This window comes from Rhinopithecus roxellana, chromosome 1 (assembly GCF_007565055.1).
Source record: "Rhinopithecus roxellana isolate Shanxi Qingling chromosome 1, ASM756505v1, whole genome shotgun sequence".
NCBI lineage: Eukaryota > Metazoa > Chordata > Mammalia > Primates > Cercopithecidae > Rhinopithecus > Rhinopithecus roxellana.
This window is the reverse complement of record NC_044549.1, coordinates 43,760,346-43,786,072: the sequence shown is the minus strand read 5'-3', so window position 1 is coordinate 43,786,072 and position 25,727 is coordinate 43,760,346. Positions and strand designations below refer to the sequence as shown.

The 25,727-nt window shown below is 36.8% G+C and overlaps 1 protein-coding gene across 2 annotated transcripts in view; it reads right to left on the bottom strand.

Annotated features, from left to right (window-relative positions):
* Positions 1-25,727, bottom strand: part of SLC49A4 (solute carrier family 49 member 4) — an 85,629-nt gene that overhangs the window by 18,177 nt on the left and 41,725 nt on the right. For both annotated transcript variants that reach the window (XM_030942041.1, XM_010370780.2), the window contains exons 5-7: positions 17,283-17,391; positions 6,485-6,552; positions 2,498-2,625 (exon numbers count right to left, since the gene is read on the bottom strand). In XM_030942041.1, coding sequence (XP_030797901.1) covers positions 2,498-2,625; positions 6,485-6,552; positions 17,283-17,391 — 305 coding nt within the window. The remainder of the gene's footprint in view (positions 1-2,497; positions 2,626-6,484; positions 6,553-17,282; positions 17,392-25,727) is intronic.

Sequence of the window (25,727 nt, the reverse complement as noted above, 5' to 3'; positions counted from 1 at the left end):
ACTTGACATACAGTATCACACACACACACAAAAAACTGAATGTAATGCCATGAATAAGAAGAATTGTAAACTAAGACTGTTCTACCAGAATGTTGTACAACTGCTAAATTATGAAGTTATACCAGAATAAAATTTTTTAAAAAATTCTGGCTCTGGCTCAGAATACTTGCCAAAATTGTTCAAAACCCCAATGTAGGATGCCAGTGTGTACAACAGTGCACAGTATTTTACTCTGTATCTAATTATTACTTTGGACAACTGGGTTTTCCAGGCTAAGCATGTGTACAGAAAAGAGGGACTGTTGGCAGGATGGTGTAGAGCAGGGATTTCCAAGCCTTCTTTGTTCTTAGCACTCCTAGTGTCTCAATAATTTTTTTCACAGTGTTCCAAGGCCAAAAGAAATAGCCAACAATCCCATTAATCACATCATTTGGTTCAAACTATTTAATAACATGTATTATATGTCCTAACAATTTAGTAGCCATTAAAAAAAAATACCCATAAACTAACGGAAATATATTTTTATTTCAATCTTAGAGAACCACAATTACCTATTGATGAGATGTGTGCACTGATGCGCACTGCAAGACTTTTAAAAGTTTGGAATCAGACTGGACACCCCCCACCCTCATTTTGTGTTCCACACTAATTTTTGTGTGGCACTTGTGTGTACTTCCTTTTTATCACAGCAACTGCCAAAAAAACTACTTTGCAAAGATATGATGTCATCAAACAGAATGCAGCAGAATCTAATGCAGAAACTGGGAACTTCTCTGAACTAGAGGTTCAACCAGTATCTGACAGATGTTGCGGATCCCTGTGCTGCCCTTGTGAGTTTACTGAGGCACTCCAGGGTGGCTGTCTTGGTGCAGAGGTTGCTCATTTTTAGTACAGGGCAACCTTATCCCCTCGCCCTATTATCACTGCAAACTTGGTAGGTAATCCCAAATAAATGGCTGTCCTTGAAAGATTTGATGCCTCTGATATGTAAACTGGTGGTTCTTTTATTACAGAGTATAGGGGTTCAAATTGGGATATGCAATATTCCTTACATATAATGTAGACCAAAAACACCTGCCTTTTCAAAGATTCCCATGGAACATACATGCCACTGGCCAACAGGTCCCTATGGAGTCACTTTCAGACTTTTATTTACTTCTATTCATACAAATGCTTGTTATAAATGACTGTTACAATCTTACAATCTACCTTTATAACAAATAATCCTATAATTGAATATATAATGCAAAAGGTAGCTGAATATTACTTGCAAATAATATAAAATATGCATCTTAATATTTTGCTGGAAGAAAGGAAGATGCACTAACAGTCTCTGGTTTATAAGCCAATAATAATCCATAATAAAGCCATAGTAATTTTAAAAACATTCCATGGTAGGCAGAGTAATGCCCTCCCTCCCCTAAAGATATTCATGACAATATCTGGAATTTGTGAATATGTTACTTCACAAGGCAAAGGGGATTAAGGTTGAAATGGGACTAAAGTTGCTAACCAGCTGGCCTTAAAATTGAGAGACTATTCCAGATTATCTTGGTGGGCCCAGTGTAATCATAAGCATCCTTAAAAGTGGAAGTGGAAGAGCAGGAAGAAAGAGGAAGGCAGAAGGGTTCAGAAGCAGATGTAATGATGGAAGAAAGGCACAGATAATGCGACGTGAAAAGAACTTGACCCAAGGTTGCTGGCTCTGAAGGCGGAGGACAGAGCCATAAACAAGGAATGTGGGTGACCTCTACAAGTTGGAAAAGTCAAGAAAAAAGATTCTTCCCTAGAGTCTGTTCACATTTTGATTTTAGCCCAGTGAGACCTGTGTTAAACTTCTACCCTACAGAAATGTAAGGTAATAAATTTCTGTTGTTTTCAGTTGCTAAATTTGCATAACTTTTACAGCAGCGATAGAAAACTAATAGACTCTGAATTGATTATATTAATAATGACAACAAAAACAACAGCAACTAAAAATGTTTCAGGTCTATCAGATAAGCTAAGTAAGCTGGCTGTAATATACTTTCAACAGGTATTTCCAGTAAGTTTTACTTTATATTAATGATGTAATAAAACTAAATGTAAAATAAACCTATAGAGGCTGGTTCAAATAATTTTACTGAAGTATACCACAGTTTTTTTGCCTTTGTTAATTTTTATTATTGTTTAACAGTGATATAATGACTATAACCAGGATAAAAATCTTTGTATTATGCTCTGATAGGAATTTAAAAAAAAAATAAGCATTTCCATGCTCTACGTTTTAAGGCTAAAGATTATACTTCTTTTCCATATGAAAAATACCAATTAAAATATTTTTAGTTATTTCTTGGACTCTTTAGATAAGATGATAGTTTGATGACTGGACAAGAGAAACTTTTTTGTATATTTAACAATTACTTATAGAAAGCAAGAAGAAGTCCTACTGTCAGAGTTATGTACATTTCTATGAACAAAAATATTTATTAAAAGTTCAAAAATAGCGTATGTTCACCTGTGGTTAAAGGTAGGTGTGTGATGCTGTTCAAACAAGTCAGGGTGAACCACGTGGATGACAGTGTAGCTCCAGAAAACAGGAGGAGAAGAATTAGTTTCAGCATACCCCTGATAAAATCTGCAAACCTAAAAACAAAAATGTTCTATTAATTCTAGTGGGATTTAAAAATACTATTTAAACAAATGACACACTTTCATTAACTACTACTTGAGGAATTTTCCATGTATTCTTTTAAAAGACAGTTTTGTGTGTTTTTTTAAACAAATTTTCTTACATGATGTTACTTTGTGATAATTTTTTCTCTCTTATAAAACACAAAAAAATGGCATCTTTGTTCAGGATCTACAAATTATAGGATATATTCTGAGTGTTTACTTTTTTTTTTAGAGACAGGATCTCACCATTGCCCAGGCTGGAGTGTAGTGATGTGATCAAGGCTCACTGCAGCGTCAACCTCCCAGGCTCAAGCAATCCTTCCACCTCAACCTGCTGAGTAGCTGGGCTAAATAATTTTTTTTTTTGTACTGACAGGGTTTCCCTATGTTGCCCAGACTGGTCCTGAACTCCTGGGCTCAAGGATTCTCCCACCTCAGCCTCTCCAAATGCCAGTATTACAGGCATGAGCCACCATGCACGGCTGATTCTGAGTTTTTAAGTGCCACTGTCATTTTCTTTATATTTTTCTATATTTTCCAAACATTCTATAATGAATATATATTATCCCAGTTTTGAAGATCAGGTTAATTTGTTGACATGAATTTGCAAAGATCTCTCTCAAAATTCAAACTCACTCCGAGAACAAATACAGTTGCCTTCACCAGAGCCTCTCAGGTCTTATGTGACCTGCTGCTTGCCACTGCTCTCTCTTTTCCTACTGTTCTCCAGTTGGATGGCCATGTTTCTCTTTCTCATACATGCCATGGTTGCTTACCACAGCAACACGTAGCTTCTGTACTTGTTCCATCTGCCTGGAATGCTGGTACCACCCGGATCTTCACGTGTTACTCCTGCTTACCCCTCAGGTCATTCAGGTCTCAGTTCAAAAGGCCCTCTGGGCTCAGTGAAGAAATCTTTCCCCATCCCATCTCCACTTTCTATTTTATTTCTTCATAGCACTTTCTCTATTGGAAATTGTCCTGTTTTTGCATTTATTTTTTGTCTTCCCTACCAGACTGTAAACTTCCTGAAAAGAAAACATACACAGCATCCGGAATAGGAATATTATTCTTCTAAACTTGGGACTTTTATAGTATTTTAAGTTTTCATGTTTGAGTTTTCATGAAACTAAAGGGCATTTGGTAGAGATGCTTATCATTTAGCTATGCCAAAAAATTTTTCCACTTGCCAGCTGCTTTTCCTCACCTGCAGATTAACTGTTGATTATATAGGCACAATCCTCTGGCTGCAAAATTTATTTTGTTCTTCAGAATTGTTCCTGTTATAGAATAGCTGATCCCATCTCAAATACGACATTTACTATATTCTCTCCACTTTGAATTTTCTAAAGTTAATTTTAATTTCTATTGTAATGATGAGACTGTCTTTGTTAAAACTTTGAATACTGTCTTCTGTTTTGTACTTATTTGACATGATATGGTTAATCATGTTTGTGTTTTCTAGAATAAAATGACTTCCTATGAGAGCTGATGCCATCTTTTGATGGGAAAAATGAATTAACTTTTGCCCAGTGACTTAAATTTGTCCTCAAGCAGAAAATTCTTACATAGGCTGAAAAAGTTTCCACAACTTTACAAAATGTTCCTCAAGAAAATCCAAAAGACTGTTTTAATCCCACACTTACCTAACAGTTTTCAGATTTACATTTTGGTATGCTGCATAAACTTATTTGTCAGATACAGAGATGACAAGGTATAAGAGAATCAAACAGGTTTTTGGTACAAATCAGAGCTGAATTGCAAGAATGTGTCACAGAAACGGATCATACAAGAATAAACCGACAGCTGTAATCTGCTATTTTTGGAGACCCAGTCCTTTTGAATAGGCTGATACCACTGAAGTATATTATTAGGACCAAGAAGTACCTTTAATAGTGGTCTTTAACAACATAATTACAAAAATATCACCCAAAGCACTCATGTCTACAAGGTAGCTCTGTTCTAGGGAATCCCTAAAAATGGTGTTAGGAAAGTAATTTTAAAGTTGATTTTAGGGCTAGGAAATAACTGAAATTGATTTCAGATCCCAGAGTAAGGGTAGTATTTTTTAGAACTTCCATTTCAACAAATGAAAAGCAGAAAAGTCCTCAGTCTAACTTTTCCCTCTAGTTGTATCAATATCTAGTTAAAATTAAGGGGTACAGAAGGAAAATAATGAGAAATAAACATTTGAGACATCATTTTTGATACATAATTGTTTCCTCTTTGACCAATTTGGTGCTCAGAACAGGATGTGATCAATGATGACTCACTATAATTCGCTTGGAGATTTAACTAGAAAAATGAGGTATAATTCTTGTCAAAATAAGACAGGTTGATGTAATTTTAATATCAGTGATTTCCTACAAATACTATTTTCCCCTTCTGCTTCTTTAGTTTTTAGTTTTCTTATATTTTCCTAACTTAAAACTTCAAATAAAATGATTTAGAAATTACAGTGTCAATTTATTCTTTTAATATCCCTGAAACACTATACGAACCATAAAGTCTAGGTATAACATTACCCCATATCAATTACATTCAAGTATTTAGATATTGAGGTGATATATGGCTCTTATTTGATCTTCCCAAACATGTAATTAGATTCTCCTCTTCATGGTAAAGTTGATTGCCTAATTTTGTTTTTGAGCATAGTAAAATGATTTGGGAAGTGAATGAATATTATCTCTTTGGAAAATACCAAGAGTAGTTTTATAGGCATTTGCCTAAAAGAATGACATTTTAATTCTTTTCCTTTTTTTTTTTTTTTAGAACAAACGGGACCTTTTTCCTTCTTCTGACTCATTCTAACAATGTGTTGTCGTAATAGGTTATGATCAAAGAGAGTGTGATGAAACTGAAAGTCTTCACAGACATTTTGCATCAAAAAGGGATAACCACAGGAAAATATCTGCCAAAAAAGACCATAAATATACAATATCTGCTAATCAGGACATTGCCTGTTCATGGAAAGTTCTAATGACACTTCTACGAATGATTTCTTCTCAAACCTTTTAGTCTCCACGACTATTAATTTGTCTTTATTATTACATTACCTTTTTCGGGCTCCATTCATAGATGTTGTTCTCCAATAACATGGAAAGAGGCAGTTTAATTACACTGGAAATACATTTCCAGTCTCCAAAAAAACACTCGAGGAAGGGACTACTCCAGAGAAACTTTCTTATAGCAGCAAATTCTCTTTTTTTTTTTTTGAGATGGAGTCTCACTCTGTTGCCCAGGTTGGAGTGCAGTGGCGCAATCACTGCTCACTGCAACCTCTGCCTCCCGGGGTTCAAGCAATTCTCCTGCCTCAGCCTTGCCGGTAGCTGGGACTACAGGTGCTCATCACCACTCCCAGCTAATTCTGCGTTTTCAGTAGAGACAGGGTTTTGCCGTGTTGGCCAGGCTGGTCTTGAACTCCTGACCTCAGGTCCACCCACCTCGGCCTCCCAAAGCGCTAGGATTATAGGTGTGAGCCACCGTACTCATCCCATTAGCAGTAATTCTATATAACGCATGTGAATTTTCTTTTCTTTTTTTTTTTTTTTTTGAGACAGAGTCTCGCTGTGTCGCCCAGGCTGGAGTGCAGTGGCTGGATCTCAGCTCACTGCAAGCTCCGCCTCCTGGGTTTACGCCATTCTCCTGCCTCAGCCTCCCGAGTAGCTGGGACTACAGAATTTTCCTGTAGTCTGAACAAGTGCCCCTTTCTGACCTTTGCTTGTTTTACTTTTCCCTGAATTGCAATGTTTATTTAGGGGAGCCTATTTATCTTTAGGCTTTTTTCCCCTTCCTCTGTCCACTCACAAGTTTAACAAAATATTCTCACCTTGCCATAGCTATTCCAACAACACAGCCTCCAACTATGGACCAAAATCCAATCCAGCCAGCATCTACCTGTTAAGAAAGAAGCAGACACATTTAATATAAGACGGTCATATTGCAATATTAAAGGAATGAAAAAAAGTCCTCTATAATCAGTATGTTAATAGCTAAATGGATGAAATAAAAGAACTCACGTGTAACTAATGTATACAAACATCTAAGAAAACATGTCCTTGATTAACTTTTTATTGGAATATTGAAGTCAACAAAATAATCAATGTCATCAAACAAGTATTTTTCAAGTATGTACTACATGCCTAATGTTGGACTAGGAACTCTTACAATTAAGAAAAGGATGGAAGATAGTCACAGCCCGGAAAAGTTTAAATATAACCAACATAGGAAACTGCTAGGTAATAACTGGATGCTAAAACATGGGGCAACAACTAAAAATATATCAGAAGGTGGAAGGCAGGGGGAAATGTGGGGCTGAGCAAGAGAGTAGACAGAGAAAAAGAAGTTGAGCTGGGTTTCAAACGTACAGCTTGTTCCCCTCTTGAGAAAACATTTCCAGCCCTGCCATTTACTAACTGTGTGACTCTGGGCAAATTATGTCTTTTTACCTATAAAATGGATTAAATGACATAATTTGTATACAGTACCCAGATCAGTGGCCGGAACACAGGAAGTGCTCAGTAAACATTAGCTGTTATTATTATTACTAACTGATGAGGCTTCTCCATCTATCTAGTCTCTTTCCTGCCTGTGTGGCCACACTTTTTCACAGCAATCTATGAATGCTGCCTACATTTCCTCATCACTCCTGTATCTTTAACTCTTATTATGACTTGGTTTCTGTCCCAACTGATACTCTAGGTCTCAGTTCCTGCATTAGTGGAATGGGGATAATAAAGTTTTTTGAGGGTTAAATAAGTTAATAAATGTAAAGTGCTCAAAACATGTTAGTTGTTATGAAAGAAAATTCATGTCTCTAATAATACTGGTACATCTTGTCTCCTCTTTCTCCTTTCCACAACCATCATGCTTGCTTTTATTACCTTCTTACTTCTTGAACCTTGTAAGAGCTTCTTAAATGGTCTTCACAATCTATTTTGCTCACTGTTGCCAGAATAATTATCCTAAGCATTCCGCGTCCCTGCTCGGAAATAGTTACTGGCTTTCCTTGTGGTTACAGGACAAAGTTCAAACCTGACCTGGCACTTGAGCATTGTCCAAACTAGCTTCTACCTTTTACTGTTTTTCGAGTCATATTTTTCATTACACTTGTGACAGGGATTGCCAGCTGTCCACCAAACGATTTCTTCTTCTACCTGGGTACTCAGCTAGATGACCTGTCCCAGTTCCTAGCTGGAACAGGTGACCATGTGTGAGCTCTCATTAATGGAAGTGAGCATAAGTGAAGTGTGCCACCTCCAGGTTAGAACTTGAAAGAAGGTGTATGCCTCCTCCATGCTTTCTCTCCCTTCCTGTCAGCTGCAGTCTGGATGTGGCTGCCCAGCTGCACCCATGCATATAATGACAAGGTCCTAGGGGACAGAAGAGATACAAGTGGAAGCAGCCTCCATCTCTTAAATCAGTGTGAGGAAAAGAGCTGTCCAAACTGTGGACAACTATCCTAGATTACACACACTGTCCCAGATTGCAATGTGAATGACAAATAAATTTTTCTTAAGTCTCAGAATTTTCAAGTTCTACTTCTCCCAGGAAGATAGCCTACTCTAAGCGATACAGTAACTTTATATGAGTCTTTTGCTCTATTGGTGTTTGCTGCCGGAAGCAAACATGAAGGCTCTCAGGAGAAAGATAATATCCTGAAGCTTAAATTATCTCTGTATAGTTTTTCATACTATTGGCATTTGAGGAAAGATAATTCTCTGTTCTGTAGGACCACTCCTTTCACTGCAGTGCATTTGGTATCTATAATCCAAGGCCCACTAGGCTCCCACAAACAATTCCTTCTATCCTCTAGGTGAGTGGGGTCATGCTCTAGGTTAAGGACCACTGCACATCTGGCTGTACTGATGCTGGTACTTTCAGAACATTTTGTACTTTTCTACCTGCTTTGTTCATGACATTTGTCTTAGTTAATAAAATTCTACTCAATACTTATTTTAAAAATTTAAAAAATTGCTTTCATTTAATTTTAAATTCTACTTTACTTAATAACTGATATGATTCAGGGTCTCTATATCTCTCAGAGTTTGTACCAAGAAAGATACTTGGAAGGGCTTTTCAGGGTTTACAACATGAAGCACAAATCTACCAGATCAGTATCATTTTTTGTGTGCATGACATGGGGCCTTACTCTGTCACCCAGGCCAGAGTGCAGTGGTGCGATCTTGGCTCACTGCAGCCTCTGCCTCCAGGGCTCAAGTGATCCTCTCACCTCAGACTCCCAAGTAGCTGGGATTACAGGCATATGCTACCACGCCCAGCTAATTTTTTGTATTTTTGGTGGAGACAGGATTTCGCCATGTTGCCCAGGCTGGTCTCGAATTCTTGAGCTCAAGTGATCCACCTGCCTCACCCTCCCAAAGTGCTGGGATAACAGGTGTGAGCCACCATGCCCAGTCAAAATCAGTATCATTTAAATGGGTGCTACACTTTTCCTTAACAGAACTGAGCATACTCGGAATACCTGCCATCCAGAAAAACAGGTGAGAAAACTAAAGGAAGGCTTTCTTCTTACAGTAAAGGTGCTGCTATGGTCTGAATGTTGGTGTCCCTCCCAGATTCTTATGTTGGAACTTAATCCCTAATGTGATCATATTAAGAGGTGGGGGCCTTTAGGAGGTAATGAAGGGATGAGTGCCCTTATAAAAGAGGTTGAAGGGAGCTGCCTTGCCCCTTTGCCACGTGAGAATGCAGCAAGAAGGTGCCATCTTGGAAGCAGAGAGTGAGCCCTCCCCAGATATAAATTAGTTGGCACCCTGACCTGGGACTTTCTAGTCTCCAGAACTGTGAGAAATAAATTTATATGATTTACAAATTACCCAGTCTAAAGTATTTTGTTGTAGAAGTCTGAACAGACTAAAACATGTACGCTAGGTAATTTAGATTAGTATTCTGGTTGAGAACTAGAAAATCTGGGGAAAATTTTATCTGAAGGCATCAGAGAGATAAGAAAATAACGCAGAATTCTGAAACCATGATCTAGGATGGGAAGATAATCTGAAGAGATAAGCATGGTATTTGGAGACAATTTTCTTTTAGGGTTGTCTGCTAATTTCAGAGAAGGTGGCTAAGGGACTGAGAAGTTACTGACAGCCTCACTGACCTAGAAGAAAAAATACCAGCTTAGGGCCTGCTGTGGGGTGGCCTTGTAAAAATCCCGCATTTTAACTGGGCACTCTGAAGGGCTATACCTAAGAGCAGGAGGAACTAGAAATGGAACAGCCTCCTGAGGACTGAAGCCCAGCTTTAAGTGATCTCAAGCTCTGAAACTAGATTAAGGTGAATACCAGACTCCCGCCAGAAAAAAATATAAATTCTCTCTGAAAGAAAACAACATCATCTTGATACTTAAATTATCTCCACAGTTTTTCATATACTATGTCTAGCACTCAATCAAAAATAACTGAATACATAAAGAGATTTTTTAAAATTACCAAATATCAAACATATACATAGACCTACAAGGGACCAAGATAATGGAATTATGAGATACAAATTTGAAGTAACTATTTTTAATAGAGAAAAAAATAAGATCAAGCATTTCTGCTGAAATCTGTCAACTATAAAAAAGAACCAAAGACAGGTTTCTTTGGTGGTGGCTCATGCCTGTAATCCCAGCACTTTGGGAAGCCGAAGTAGGCGAATCACCTGAGGTCAGGAGTTCAAGACCAGCCTGGCTAACATGGCGAAACCCCATCTCTACTAAAAATACAAAAATGAGCTGGGTATGGTTGTGTGCGCCTGTAGTCCCAGGTACTGGGGAGGCTGAGGCAGGAGGACTGCTTGAACCTGGGAGGCAGAGGTTTCAGTGAACTGATCAAGCTGCTGCACTCTAGACTGGGTGACAGGGCAAGACTCTATCTCAAAAAAAAAAAAAAAAAAAAAGAACCAAAGACAAATTTTATAAAATTTAAAGTAACTCATAGATGAATTTAATAGCCTATTTGATAGAGTTGAAAACTGAAATAGTGAGTTGGAAGAAAAGATAGCTAAAATATCCAGTCTGAAGCATAGGAAGGAAAAAGAATATGTCATAACAACAACAACAACAAAAAAGTGGGTGATGGCCGGGCTCGGCGGCTCACGCCTGTAATCCCAGCACTTTGGGAGGCCGAAGTGGGCAGATCACGAGGTCAGGAGATCGAGACCATCCTGGCGAACACGGTGAAACCCTGTCTCTACTAAAAATAAAAAAAATTGGCCGGGCGTGGTGGCGGGCGCCTGTAGTCCCAGCTGCTCGGGAGGCTGAGGCAGGAGAATGGCATGAGCCTGGGAGGTAGAGGTTGCAGTGAGCCAAGACCGTGCAACTGCACTCCAGCCTGGGCAACAGAGAGAGACTCCGTCTCAAAAAAAAAAAAAAAAAAAAAAAAAGGGGGGGGGGGCGGTGAAGAAAAGAAAGGTAAAAGAGTGGAAAATTCCAAAAACAGAGTTAAGAGACTTAGAGAATACACTGTAAAGGTATAATGTATATAGTTAGAATACCCAAAGGAAATTAGAGAAAACAGAGCACAAGTTTTGAAGAGACACTGACTAGAAATTTTCAGAAATTAATGAGAGACATCAAGCTAACAAGACAACATTCAGTAAGTTATGTAAACCTCAAGTAGAATAAATTTAGAAAAACAATGCCACCGAGTTGTATCAAATCAAAGCAAAACTGCTGAAACCGACGATAAACAGAAAATCTTAAAAGCAGCCAGCTTTTAAATTTGAGAGCTGACTTCTGAATTAAAACAATGGAAGCCAGAAGAAAATGGAATTTTTTTTTCAAAGAACCAAAAGAAAATGACTGCCAACCAATAATTCTATGCCCAACAAGATAAAAACTTTAAAAATGAAGATAAAATGAAGACTTTTTAGACCAAAACAAACAATAAACTAAAATGCAAACCCCAAACTAAAGAATTTGTCACCCACAGACCTGTACAATAACCAAACAAAAACACTAATGGGTGCTCTTTAGATAGAAGAAAGATGATTACAGATTTGAAGACTGAAGATAAAGAAATAAAGAACAAAATGAATAAATATGAAGATAAATTTGAGTCAATGAATATCAACTGTATAAACAATAATGTCTTAAGCAGTTAAAATATATGACAGTAACAGCCCAAAAGATGGGAGAGGGTTAAATGAAGTTAAAGGGTTCTAAAAACCTTAGATTATCATAGAAAAGGTAAAATTCCAATTTGATAAGTCAAGTGTGCATTCTGTACTTTTTAGGGTAATCATTAAATAGTAAAAGAGTCTATAACTGCCAACCTAACAGAGTCAGGGGAAATTGAAGTAATAAAAAATACTTAATCCAGAAGGTAAGAAAGAAGGCAAAAAGAATAGAAAGGGCTGAACAAAATAAAGACCAATAGTAAGATGGTAGGGTCTAAACCCAAACTTGTCAGTAATTATATTAAATATAAATGCACTAAACACTCCTATTAAAACACAAAGATGGCCCAACACGGCCCACACTTTGGGAGGCCAAAGTGCAAGGACTGTTTGAGCTCAGGAGTTCCAGACCAGCCTGGGAAACATAGAGACTTTGTCTCTACAAAACTTTAAAAAATTAGCTGGGCATGGTGGCGTGCACCTGTAGTCCTAGCTACTTGGGAGGCTGAGGTGGGAGGATCATTTAAACCCAAGAAGCTGAGGCTTCAGTGAGCCATGCTTCTGCCACTGCACTCCAGCCTGGGCAAGAGAGCAAGATACTGTATCAAAAAAAAAAAAAAATCAACTCAAAATGGATTAAAGATTTAATCCTTTTCCCGTTTGCCCTGAGAGTAGTCGCCAGAGGCGCTTTTGCAGCTGCAGCATTTACCCCAAGATATCTTCGCCATGAACTATCTTGCTTTTATGACTATTTTCACATCACTCTTAGTATATCAACTTTGGAGACAAAAGACATCATTCTACTTATAGCATTCTGTTTTTAGTAGTGGTATTTCCATTTACAAAACACAGTAATTCTCAACTGCTGAAAATGTCAAATCCTAGAAAAAGGAGCATTCCTACATGTGATGTTAACATCGTTCTCAAACAGTCATTGGCTAGAGATTCATTTGAGGAATCTGATAGACGATTCTGATGATTCAGATGATTCTGATGTTAGTTCTATTTAGAAATAACTCCAAGAACAGTTTTTATATTTTCATATTGAAAGCCAGTCAGATTTGTTTCAGCATCAAAGAGCATGTTTATATAAAATTAAATGAGTGCTGGCAGCGAGTTGCACTTTTTTTTTCCCCCTAAAAGGGAAAAGGGTTCAATGTAAGACTTGAAACTACGAAACTACTAAAAGAAAACATTGCCGGGTGCGGTGGCTCAAGCCTGTAATTCCAGCACTTTGGGAGGCCGAGACGGGCGGATCACGAGGTCAGGAGATCGAGACCATCCTGGCTAACATGGTGAAACCCTGTCTCTAATAAAAATACAAAAAACTAGCCGGGCGAGGTGGCGGGCACCTGTAGTCCCAGCTACTCGGGAGGCTGAGACGGGAGAATGGCGTGAACCCGGCAGGCGGAGCTTGCAGTGAACTGAGATCGGGCCACTGCACTCCAGCCTCGGACACAGAGCGAGACTCCGTCTCAAAAAAAAAAAAAGAAAAAGAAAAAGAAAACATTGGGGGAACACTACAGGACAGTGGTCTGGACAAAGATTTTTTGAATACAGCCTCAAAAGACAGGCAACAAAAGCAAAATTACACAAATGGGATTACATAAGACTAAAAGGCTTCTGAACAGTAAAGGAAACAATAGAGGGAAGAGAAAACTTACAGAATGGGAGAAATATTCACAAACTACACATCCAATTAGGGATTAATAACCACTATCTATAAGGAACCCAAACAACTCAACAGCAAAAAAACCAATCCAATTAAAAAACGGGCAAAATACCTGAATAGACATTTCTCAAAAGAAGACACACAATGGCCAACAAATATACAAAAAGAAATGTTCAACATCACTAATAATCAGGGAAATGCACATCAAAACCACAATGAATAGCAACTCACCCCAGTTAGGATAGCTATCACCAAAAAGACAAAAAGTAACAAATGCTGACAAGGATGCAGAGAAGGGGGAGTGCTTGGACACTGCTGGTGGGAATTAAAGAAGTACAGCCATTATGGAAAACAGTACAGAGGTTCCTTAGAAAACGAAAAATAGAACTACCATATGATGTCGCAATCCCATTTCTGGATATATACCCAACAGAAAGGAAATCAGTATATAAAAAAGAAATCTGCACTCCCATGTTTATTGCAGCACTATTCACAATAGCCAAGGTTTGGAAACAACCTAAGTGTCATCAACAGATGACTACATCAAGAAAATACTGGATATATACACAATGGAATATCATTCAGTCACAAAAAAGAATGAAATCCTGTTATTTGCAGCAACATGGATGTTAAGTGAAATCATGTTAACTGAAATAAGCCAAATACAGAAAAACAAATATTGCACGTTTTCACTCATATGTGGGAACTAAAAAGGTGGATTTCAGGAAAGCAGAACGTAGAATAATAGTTACCAGCTACTGATGAAGAAGGGTGGGAGGATGAAGAGAAGTTGGTTAAGGGGTACAAAAATACAGTTAGATAGAAAGAGTGAGTTCTAGTACTCAATAATACAGTAGGGAAATTACAGATAACAATAACTTACTGTACATTTCAAAATAGCTAGAAGAGTTGTAAGGTTCCCAACACAAAGAAAAAATAAATGTTTGAGGTGGTGGATAGCACTCTTACCAATTTGATCATTACACACTGTGTACAGGTATCAAAATATTATATATCCCCCCAAAATGTGCAATAATTACATATCAATTTTAAAAATAAGAAAAATAAAAATGTTAAAAGCTGCTGATTTCAATAGCTTCAAAAAGTATCAAATACCTGAGAATAAAGCTAACAAACACACAGAAGTATCTTTGCTGAAAATTATAAAGCATCACTCAGAGACATTGGGACCTAAGTAAATGAGGAGAAATATAATGATCAAGGTTCAGAAAACTCAGTTAGAAAGCAGTTAATTTTGAAAATGATCTGTAGATATAAACACTCTAATAGAAATCTCAATAAAGGGGGATATTTACTAAATATCAAAACTAGTACTTATTTATAACACTAGTATAAATAACACAATTTGGTATTGGTGTAGGGACAAAGAGACTAAAGGAATCAAGTCTAGAAATACACCCGTATATATAAGGAAACTTGCTTACAACAAAGATTAATAGAGGGCAGTGAAGGAAAAAAATGATCTTTTCAAACACTGATCCTAGGTTAACAAATATCTATGGGGAAAAAAGAAACTTAACCCCTATCTTATAATAAGTACAAAATCAATTCTAGGTTTAAATTCTAGGTAAATGTGACAGGTAAAAGAACAAAGCTCTGGAACAGCACTGTCCAATAGAACTTTCTTTGATGATAGAAATGTTCTCTATCTACATCATGCAACATGGTAGCTATTAGTCTCATGTGGCTATCCTGTACTTGAAAAGTGCTACACAACTAAGGAAGTTATTTTTTACTTTTATTTCATTTCAATTGGTTTAAATTTCAAATTAAGTTTGAAGTTTATTTTGAATGTGGCTAGTAGCTACTATACAGGATGACATAGTTGTACAAGATAACATATTTATGAACTTGGAGCAAGCAAAGATTTATCTTTATCTTTTCTGCATTACAGCCTCAGTCTGCTAAATCCAACATCTAGAGTTTCTAAAAGTTGGTTTCTAACGATCGCTTTGTAAATTTTTTAACTTTTATTTATTTATTTTTTGAGACCACTGCACCTGGCCAAATAGGGGTCACACTTTCCTGTTTCTTTACATGTCTAATGCATTTTTTTAAAAAAATTGTATACTGGGCCGGGCGCGGTGGCTCACTCCTATAATCCCAGCACTTTGGGAGGCCAAGGTGGGCAGATCACGAGGTCAGGGGATTGAGACCATCCTGGCTAACACGGTGAAACCCCGTCTTTACTAAAAATACAAAAAAAATTAGCTGGGCCTAGTGGCGGGCACCTGCAGTCCCAGCTACTTGGGAGGCTGAGGCAGGAGAATGGCGTGAACCAGGAGGCGGAGCTTGCAGTGAGCCGAGATCGCGCCACTGCACTCCAGCCTGGGCGACAGAGCAAGACTCCGTCAAAAAAAAAAAAAAAAAAATTTATACTGTATGTTGTGGATGATACAATAAATTCTAGATTCTTTTATTTTTTCTAAAATGGTTGACTTTTGTTCTTGTAGGCAGTTCAATTATTGCTTGATCACCTTGAGGATGTGTAGGCCTCATTTTGTGCTTTATAAGGATAGATCTCCAAAGTGTCTCCTTTTCAGATTTTTGTCTTTGTTTATGATGGGTCTAAACTAGAGTAAGACTTTATCTAGGACATGGTCCTTGATTCTACAGTTTGACTGGGCCAGAACTCCAAGACAATGCTTGACCTCTTCTATCTTTGTTCTGCTTTCAATCCATACCATTCTCTCTGTTAAGCCTCTAGTAACTTTGCCCTTTATATGTGCAGCCCATTTCTCAGCCAAAGATTACTGGAGTCCCCACAAAGTCCTCTGGGGAGTTCCCTTCTGCACAGCTCTCTTCTTTACATATTGGTAAGAAAAAGGTAGCCCAATAGTGGGCAAGAGACTCAAACTGGTATGTCACCAGAAAAGGATATTCAAAATATCCAATTCACACTGAAAAGACACCACAGAAGTCACTATGATGGCATACAACTGCACAACTATCAGCATGTCTAAAGTGAAAAAGACTAATATTATCACACAAGTGGCAAATGATGTGGGATGATGAGAAATTTCATGTATTGCTGGTAGGATTATACATGGATACCACCACTTTGGAGAAGTTTGGCATCATCTACCAAAGTAGCATACACTATAACCAGCAGCTCCATTCCTAGATATGTATCCATTAGAAATGTGTATAGAAGTGCATAGAGACATGTATGAGAGCGTTAATATAGCATTGTTTGTGGTTGTCAAAAATAGTTAACAATCCAAATGTTCATTAAAAGAATAGACAAATTGTTGTTTTTGTTTTTGTTTTTTTTACTCATAGAATATCACATCAGTGTTTTTTCTTCTATTTACCTCTCCAAATTTCTCTCTCCTCTTTTCTACCATGCTATCTGGAAGCAAAGAGAAGGAATGGATGGCATCAAGCATGTAGACGAAATGGTTATTTTTAAATAAATGAAATACCCTTATTTAGAGCCCATAGAGAAGGTCAGAAACTAGATGAAGAAATAGCTATATAACTGATGATGGGATCTTAGTCTTCTTTATAAGGTATGAAGAAAGGATAAAGAATGGAGTCAACAAAACTAAGATTTCCTTCCTTTCTTAAAAAGCCAGTAGTATCATTAATAATGCCCAGAGAAATGCGAAATTCAAAACTATTGTCAAAATCAAGGAGGAAAATCAACACTATTTTTTACCTATTCCATAAAGATCTTGCTTTTGCAACAATGGTATAGGACAATGTTTTACCCAGTCCTTGAAGCTAAAACCAAGAACACGTAACCAGTATTTATAAATTAAATGAATGAAAATATCTACAACATATAAAGAAATAAAATACTTACTTGGCTGACATGCGCTGGTGTTAAAATTAAGTCCAGAACTCCAGACCAGCCAGCAAATACACCAAGTGGTATGGCATATGCTAAAGCAATCATCAAAAATCTAAAATTGCTGTGAATGAGAAATAAAAGGAAACATTGCAACAAATTAAAAATCTAGAATAAACATAGTCATGAAAAATGTATGTCATTTGGAAACTGGAACACCAGAATCAGAAAATATCTACAGAATAGCCATTATTAAAAACTAAAAATAATAATAATAATAATAATAATATTAACAACAACATGCTGGGAAGGTAGCAGAGAAAAGGGAATGCATATACACTGCTGGTCGAAGTGTAAATTGGTTCAGCCACCAAGGAAGGCAGTTTGGCAATTTCTAAAAGAACTTAAAAGAGAATTACCATTTGACCCAGCAATCCATTATTGGGTATATACCCAAAGGAATATAAATCATTCTAGTATAAAGACACATGCACGTGTGTATTCACTGCAGCACTATTTACAATAGCAAAGACATGGAATCAACCTAAATTCTCATCAATGGTAGACTGGATAAAGAAAATGTGGTACAAATACACCATATAATACTCCTCAGACATAAAAAAGGAATAAGATCACAACCTTTGCAGCAACACGAATGGAGCAAGAGGCCATTATCCTAAGTAAACTAACACAGGAACAGAAAAGCAAATACTACATGTTCTCACTTACAAGTGGGAGCTAAACATCAAGTACATATGGACAAAAAGAAGGGAACAACAGACACTGGGACCAACTTGAGGGTGCAGGGTGGGAGGAGGGTGAGGACAGAAAAACTACCTATTGGATACTATGCTTATTATCTAGGTGACAAAATAATCTGTACACCAAACCCCCATGACATGTAATTTACCCATGTAACAAATCTGCACATGTACCCCGAGCCTAAAAGTTAAAAAATATATACGTATATATATATATATACATATGCACATATATGTATATATACATATGAATATATACACATATGTGTGTATATACATGTATATACATATATAGTTATTCTTCAAGAAGTTCAAAGTGGCAAGCTTTATAAAAGAAAAAGTCTGTCAGTTAATAAAAAATCTGTGAGTTAATAAATTCAAGCTTCTGAAAAATTTTTTTTTTAAGATGGAGTTCCACTCTTGTTGCCCAGGCTGGAGTGCAATGGTGTGATCTCAGCTCACTGCAACCTCTGCCTCCCTGGCGCAAGTGATTCTCCTGCCTCAGCCTCCCAAATAGCTGGAATTACAGGCACCTACCAGCACACGCAGCTAATTTTTGTATTTTTAGTAGAGACAGGGTTTCACCATGTTGGCCAGGCTGGTCTCGAACTCCTGACCTCAGGTGATGCACCCACCTCGGCCTCCCAAAGTGCTGGGATTACAGGCGTGAGCCACAGCACCCGGCTCACTTCTTGAAATTTTTTATTTTTACAAGAAAAATATTTTGTTCATATTGTTTAAAATTCTCAATGTTTATTATACAGATAACCAATATTATTTCATCAAATGAGTAGGTAGTTTAAAAAAAGCTCTGGCCAGGCATGGTGGCTCATGCCTGTAATCTCAGCACTTTGGGAGACCGAGGTAGGAGAATCACTTGAGGACAGGAGTTTGAGACCAGCCTGGGCAAGATAATGAGACCTCATCTCTATAAAAATATTTAAAAATTAGCTGGGTACAGTGGTGTGCATCTGTAATCCCAGCTAATTGGGAGGCTGAGGCAGGTGGTTACTGTGTGCTATGATCATGTCACTGCAATCTGGCAGTACTTGACAAATCAAGCTTAGACTATTTTATGACCTAGCAGTCATGTTACAGGGTCTATTTTCCAAATAAATTTTCAGGTCTATGGTGACGTGCATGAGGATGTCACTGCAGTAGTGTTTGTGGTAACAACAAACTGGAGGCAATCTGGGTACACAATGAGAATAAGTAGACGAAATGTGATAAATTAATGCCACGGAGTACAAAGAACTAGGTGTACACACGGCAGCAGGGGTGCACCTTGAAACAGAGTGCTAACATCACAAAATGAGAGTTGTCCAGACATTACATGCCTCCTGATGAAAGGAGGCAGCATCACTTATGAAGTAGTCTTGTAAAACAAAAACAAAAGCAAAAATAAAACCTGAATCACAACATACTTCTAGTTAACAATTTACAGGGAACACAAAGGAGAGGGGAACATGTCAAACTATACAATGAGGAAATCAACAAAATCCAGACGTTGGGAATAAAAATGCTGGCTCCTCAACAATTAAATTATAAGAAACAAAAAGCCATGTCAAGGAAATCTATAGATTCTAAGGCACTTTGGACCAATTGCAATGTGTGGACCTAATATAGAAACTGTTCAAACAAACTGTTAAATGTTTATGAGATAATTGAAAATTTAAATACTGATTTGATATTAGCAAATTATTATTTAAAAGTTTTTAGTTAAAATAACGGTACTATATTTATGTTAAACAGAGTCTATTTTTGACATATATTGCACATACTGAAATATTTCTAGATGAAATGGAGTTGTCATCTGGGATTTGTTTCACGATGCAGGAAGGTGGGAAGTGGGAAGTGGGTGGTACAAAGATGAAACAAGACTGGTTGTAAACTGACTGACAATTGTCAATACCGAGTTATAGGGGTTATACTATTCTACCTTCGTATATTATTGTAACATTCCAAAATGAAAAGTTAAAAAATAAAACCCATGTAGTACTTAGTGAAAAATGTCAAACAGAATGACATCCACAGTATGTCATAATTTAGATGAATTAAACATAGATGCATACAAAACAGTACATATACTGCAAAAGTACAGAGACAAAGAGATACACATTAAAGGCATTTGAGAAGTGGCCTGGGTTCAGGGAGGGAAATGAGAGAAGGAAATACAAACGACGAAAAAGTAGATTAATACATGTGTTCACGTGCTGGCAAATAATCTGACCCAGGAAGCAATGATTTCAGGAATTCTATGAGAGACTGGGGTTAATTACACTGGTAGGAAGGGAATGGGGCATGGCAGGCCCAGAGAACTCCCCAGGAAAGCCCAAAGGTAGAAGCTGGCAATCATGCACGGTAAGCAATAAAAGACAAAGGAATGTTAGGTACTGGTGAAAAGGACTTTTTATAGAGAAGGAAGATCTTATACTTTATGGTTTAAACAGAATGAAGAGTTTGACTCCAGGGTAATTAGAAGTAAACACAAGACAAAGTGGTTGGAGGGACAATTTTAAGTTAACTGTTTTTCCTTGTCAGAACAATCTTGTACATAACTCCTTGGCTTAAAATGCTTCAGCGACTCATTATTTCCTACAGAATAGTCCAAAATTATTAGTATGTCATAATATGACCCCAATCTACCTCTCTACCTTTCTCTATTGCTATCTATCATCTGCAGCTAGGTTTGCATGGACAAAAGTTTACTTAAGTGGCATTGTTTTTAAAAAGCGATCATTTTATTTATTTTTTATTTTTATTATACTTTAAGTTCTAGGGTACATGTGCACAACGTGCAGGTTTGTTACATATGTATTGTGCCATGTTGGTGTGCTGCACCCATTAATTTGTCATTTACATTAGGTATATCTCCTCATGCTATCCCTCCCCACTCCCCCAACCCCACAAAGGTCCCAGTGTGTGATGTTCCCCTTCCTGTGTCCAAATGTTCTCATTGTTCAATTCCCACCTATGAGTGAGAACATGCGGTGTTTGGTTTTCTGTTCTTGCGATAGTTTGCTGAGAATGATGGTTTCCAGCTGCACCCATGTCCCTACAAAGGACACGAATTCATCCTTTTTTATGGCTGCATAGTATTCCATGGTGTATATGTGCCACGTTTTCTTAATCCAGTCTGTCACCGACGGACATTTGGGTTGGTTCCAAGTCTTTGCTATTGTGAATAGTGCCGCAATAAACATACGTGTGCATGTGTCTTTATAGCAGCATGATTTACAATCCTTTGGGTATATACCCAGTAATGGGATGGCTGGGTCAAATGTATTTCTAGTTCTAGATCCTTGAGGAATTGCCACACTGTTTTCCACAATGGTTGAACTAGTTTACAGTCCCACCAACAGTGTAAAAGCATTCCTATTTCTCCACATCCTCTCCAGCACCTGTTGTTTCCTGACTTTTTAATGATCGTCATTCTACCTGGTGTGAGATGGTATCTCACTGTGGTTTTGATTAGCATTTCTCTGATGGCTACTGATGATGAGCATTTTTTCATGTGTCTGTTGGCTGCATAAATGTCTTCTTTTGAGAAGTGTCTGTTCATATCCTTTGCCCACTTCTTGATGCGGTTGTTTTTTTCTTGTACATTTGTTTGAGTTCTCTGTAGGTTCTGGATATTAGCCCTTTGTTAGATGAGTAGATTGCAAAAATTTTCTCCCATTCTGTAGGCTGCCTGTTCACTCTGATGGTAGTTTCTTTTGCTGTGCAGAAGCTCTTTAGTTTAATTAGATCCCATTTGTCAATTTTGGCTTTTGTTGCCATTGAAAAAGCAATCATTTTAAACTGTCATTTTACAAATGTGTGCCACTAATCACAATTCAACCTAACTTTTTTTAAAACCTATTATGTGAAAGGCAATGCACTATGTGCTACAGAGAAGTGATTTTCAAAAACTTTTTACTTTATTTTTAGTGAGAAATTTATTTTTACTTTGTGACCTACCCATATATATGCAACATATATACTGAAACAAAAGTCTAAAAGAAGGTATCCTTATTACATGTGATGAAATAATATTTTCTATTCTATTTTATTCCATTCTATTTTGCTTAAAGAAAATGGCTGTCAAAGCACTGAATTAGTTGACTGTAAACCAAAGTCTGAAAAACAATATTACATAACATTTGAAATGTGGCTGGTGCAACCAAAGAACTGAGTTTTTAATTTTATTTCATTTTAACTAATTTAAACCTAAACTTGAAGCAGAAGCAGTGAAAGGTACTTTTCCATTAAACATAACTCTGTTTGGTAGGAGTACATTTCCCTTGAACAGCTGCAACACTAAGATATTATGATAGTGTGCATGCTGGGGCAGGTGTTGTCTCTAGTATTATAATCCATCACTGATCTTGGTGTCAATGAACGGATTCAGTTCTAATTATTTTTTTCTACACACTGATGTGACATGTGACATTGTAATTTGTGTATTTGAATATTTCCTGTAGAAAGAAGAGACCAAAATAGAGGAAGGCATGTTGCAAATTCCACAACGAATGGCAATTACAATTCGCTGCAGCAGAGCAAAATAAAATGTCTGCTGTGGAAAAAAAGTTTAGAATAATTAACTGAATAATAATAAAAGACATTTTAGCAAACACATGGTCAGTTTTATAGACATTTCTTTTCAATGATCAAAAAAGAATTAAGAAAATTAGTTGCCTGAAATCAGAATTAAATGTCGGACAAACATTTAAATGATTTTTAACAGATCTGAACTTATAATTTGGCCAGCTATAAAATGGTTTAGATCCTCGTATAAAAATAAAAGCATTTTAGATGAAGAGATGGTAAAGGAATTGTTTTTAGTTATGGGAATTTGTTCAAAATTATGAGGAAAATAATAAAAATAGTATTCTACAGAAGTGTTAGATCTGCAATTAAGCCCCAAACAATGGCCTATAGAATGTAAGATCCTTTCTAATGATAGCAAATATCTGTTGATTCAAAATTTCAGAAACTGTAATTATTTTTAACTTAGGATAAACAGTGCAATACAAGAGACATTGCTCAATGAATACTTTTTAAACTGTAAATTTAGTGATATCTAAAGTATTCCACTTAATTCCACTGGAAATCAAGAATTTCCAGTAAAAATTTAATGTCCAAATTGACATGTGCTTTAAGTGCAAAATATCCACTGGATATCAAAGATGTTATATGAATAAAAGACTGTAACATATTTCATTAATAAGTTTTAATATTGATTACCTGTTGAAATAATGTTTTAGATATGCTTGGTTAAACAATATGCTACTAAAATTGATTTTACTCATTTCCTAAAACTAATTTTACTTATTAATTTTACTTATTTCTAATTAATTTTACTTATTTTTCCTTTTAAAATAAGATTATTAAAATTTTTCAAAGATTTTTATCCCAAATATACAAAGAATTAAAACAAATTTTTTAGAATTTCAACAGCTTTTGGGGTACAAATGATTTTTGGTTACACGGATGAACTGGATAGTGGTGAAGTCTGAGATTCTGGTGCACCTGCCACCTGAATAGTGTACGGTGTACCCAATATGGAGTTTGTTATCCTTCACTCACTGCCATCCTCCCCATTCTGAATCTCCAAAGTCCACTATACCACTCTGTCTTTGCGTACTCATAGCTTAGCTCCCACTTATAAGTGAGAACATACAGTGTTTGATTTTCCATTCCTGAGTTACTTCACTTAGAGTAATGGCTTCCAGTTCCCTACAAGTTGATGTATAAAGCATTATTCTGTTCTTTTTTATGGCTGAGTAGTATTCCATGGTGTATATGTACTCATTTTCTTTTCCCACTCATTAGTTGATGGGTACTTAGGTTGGTTCCATATCTTTGGAATTGCAAACTGTGCGGCTACAAACATGTATGTGCATGTGCATGTGTCTTTTTCATACAAAGACTTCTTTTCCTTCGGGTAGACACTAGTAGTGGGATGGCTGGGTTGAATGGTAGATCTCCTTTTAGTTCTTTAAGGAATCTCCATACTGTTTTGCATAGAGGTGGTACTAACTTACATTCCTACCAGCAGTGTATAAGCATTCCCTTTTCACTACATCCATGTCAACATCTATTGTTTTTTGACTTTTTAATAATGGCTATTCTTCCAGGGGTAAGGTGGTATCTAATTGTGGTTTTAATGTGCATTTCCCTGATTAGTGATGTTGAGCATTTTTTCCTTTTTTTTTTTTGGGTGGGGCTGTTTGTCTTCTTTTGAGAAATGTCTTCTGGTCATGTCATTTGACCACTTTTTGATGAGTTTGTTTTTTTTTTTGTGCGGATCTGTCTGAGTTCCTCATAGATTCTAGATATTAGTCTCCTGTCAGATACAGAGCTTGCTTGCAAATATTTTTGCCCATTCTGTGGGCTGTTTACTCTGATGTTTATGTCTTTTGCTGTACAGAAGCTTTTTGTTTAATTAGGTCCCATTTATTTATTTTCCTTTTGTTGCATTTGCTTTTGGGGTCTTAGTCATGAATTCTTTGCCTAGGCCAATGTCCAGAAGTATTTCTCTGACATTATCTTCTAGAACTTTTATGGTTTCAGATCTTATATTTAAGTCTTTAATCCATCTCGAGTTGATTTTTGTATAAGGTGAGAGATAGGTATCCGGTTTGATTCTTCTACTTGTGGCTTGCCAGTTTTCCCAGAACCATTTATTAAATAGGGTGTCCTTTCTCCAATTTATGTTTTTGTATGTTTTGTTGAAGATTAGTTGGTTGTACGTATTTGGCCTCATTTCTGAATTCTCTATTCTGTTCCATTGGACTGTTCCATTGACTACTTTCATACCAGTACCATGCTGTTTTAGTAACTATAACCTTGCAGTATAATTTGAAGTCAGGGAATGTGATGCCTCCAGACTTGTTTGTTTTGCTTAGGATTGCTTTGGCTATTTGGACTCTTTCTTGGTTACACATGAATTTTAGGATTTTTTTTTTTTCTAATTCTGTGAAAAATGATGTTGGTATTTTGACAGGAACTGCACTGAATCTGTAGATTGTTTTGGGTACTATGGTCATTTTCACAATATTGATTCTTCCAATCTATGAGCATGGAATGTGTTTCCACTTGTTTGTGTCATCTATGACTTCTTTCAGCAGTGTTTCGTAGTTCTTGTATAGATATTTCACCTCCTTGGTTAAGAATATTCCCAGGTATTTTAATTTTTTTGCAGCTATTGTAAAGGGGATTGAGTTATTCATTTGATTCTCGGCTTTCTCATTGTTGGTGTAGAGCAGTGCTACTGATTTTGTAACCTGAGAGTTTCCTGATTTCATTTATCAAATCTAGGAGTCTTTTGGAAGAGTCTTTAGGGTTTTCTAGGTATATGATCATATCATTGGCAAACAGTGATAGTTTGACTTCCTCTTTTTCCAATTTGGATGCCTTTTATTTCTTTCAGTTGCCTGACTGTTCTGGCTAGGACTTCCAGTGCTTTCAAACTGAAGTGGTGAATGTGGGTATCCTTGTCTTGTTCCAGTTCTCAGGGGAAATACTTTCAAGTTTTCCCATTCAGTAAGATGTTGGTAGTGGATTTGTCATGTATGGCTTTTATTTTGAAGTATGTCCCTTCTTTGTCTAGTTTGTTGAGGGTTTTTATCACAAAGAGATGCTATTGACTGCTTTTTCTGCATCTATTAAGATGATCATATTGTTTTTGTTGTTAGTTCTGTTTATGTGATATATC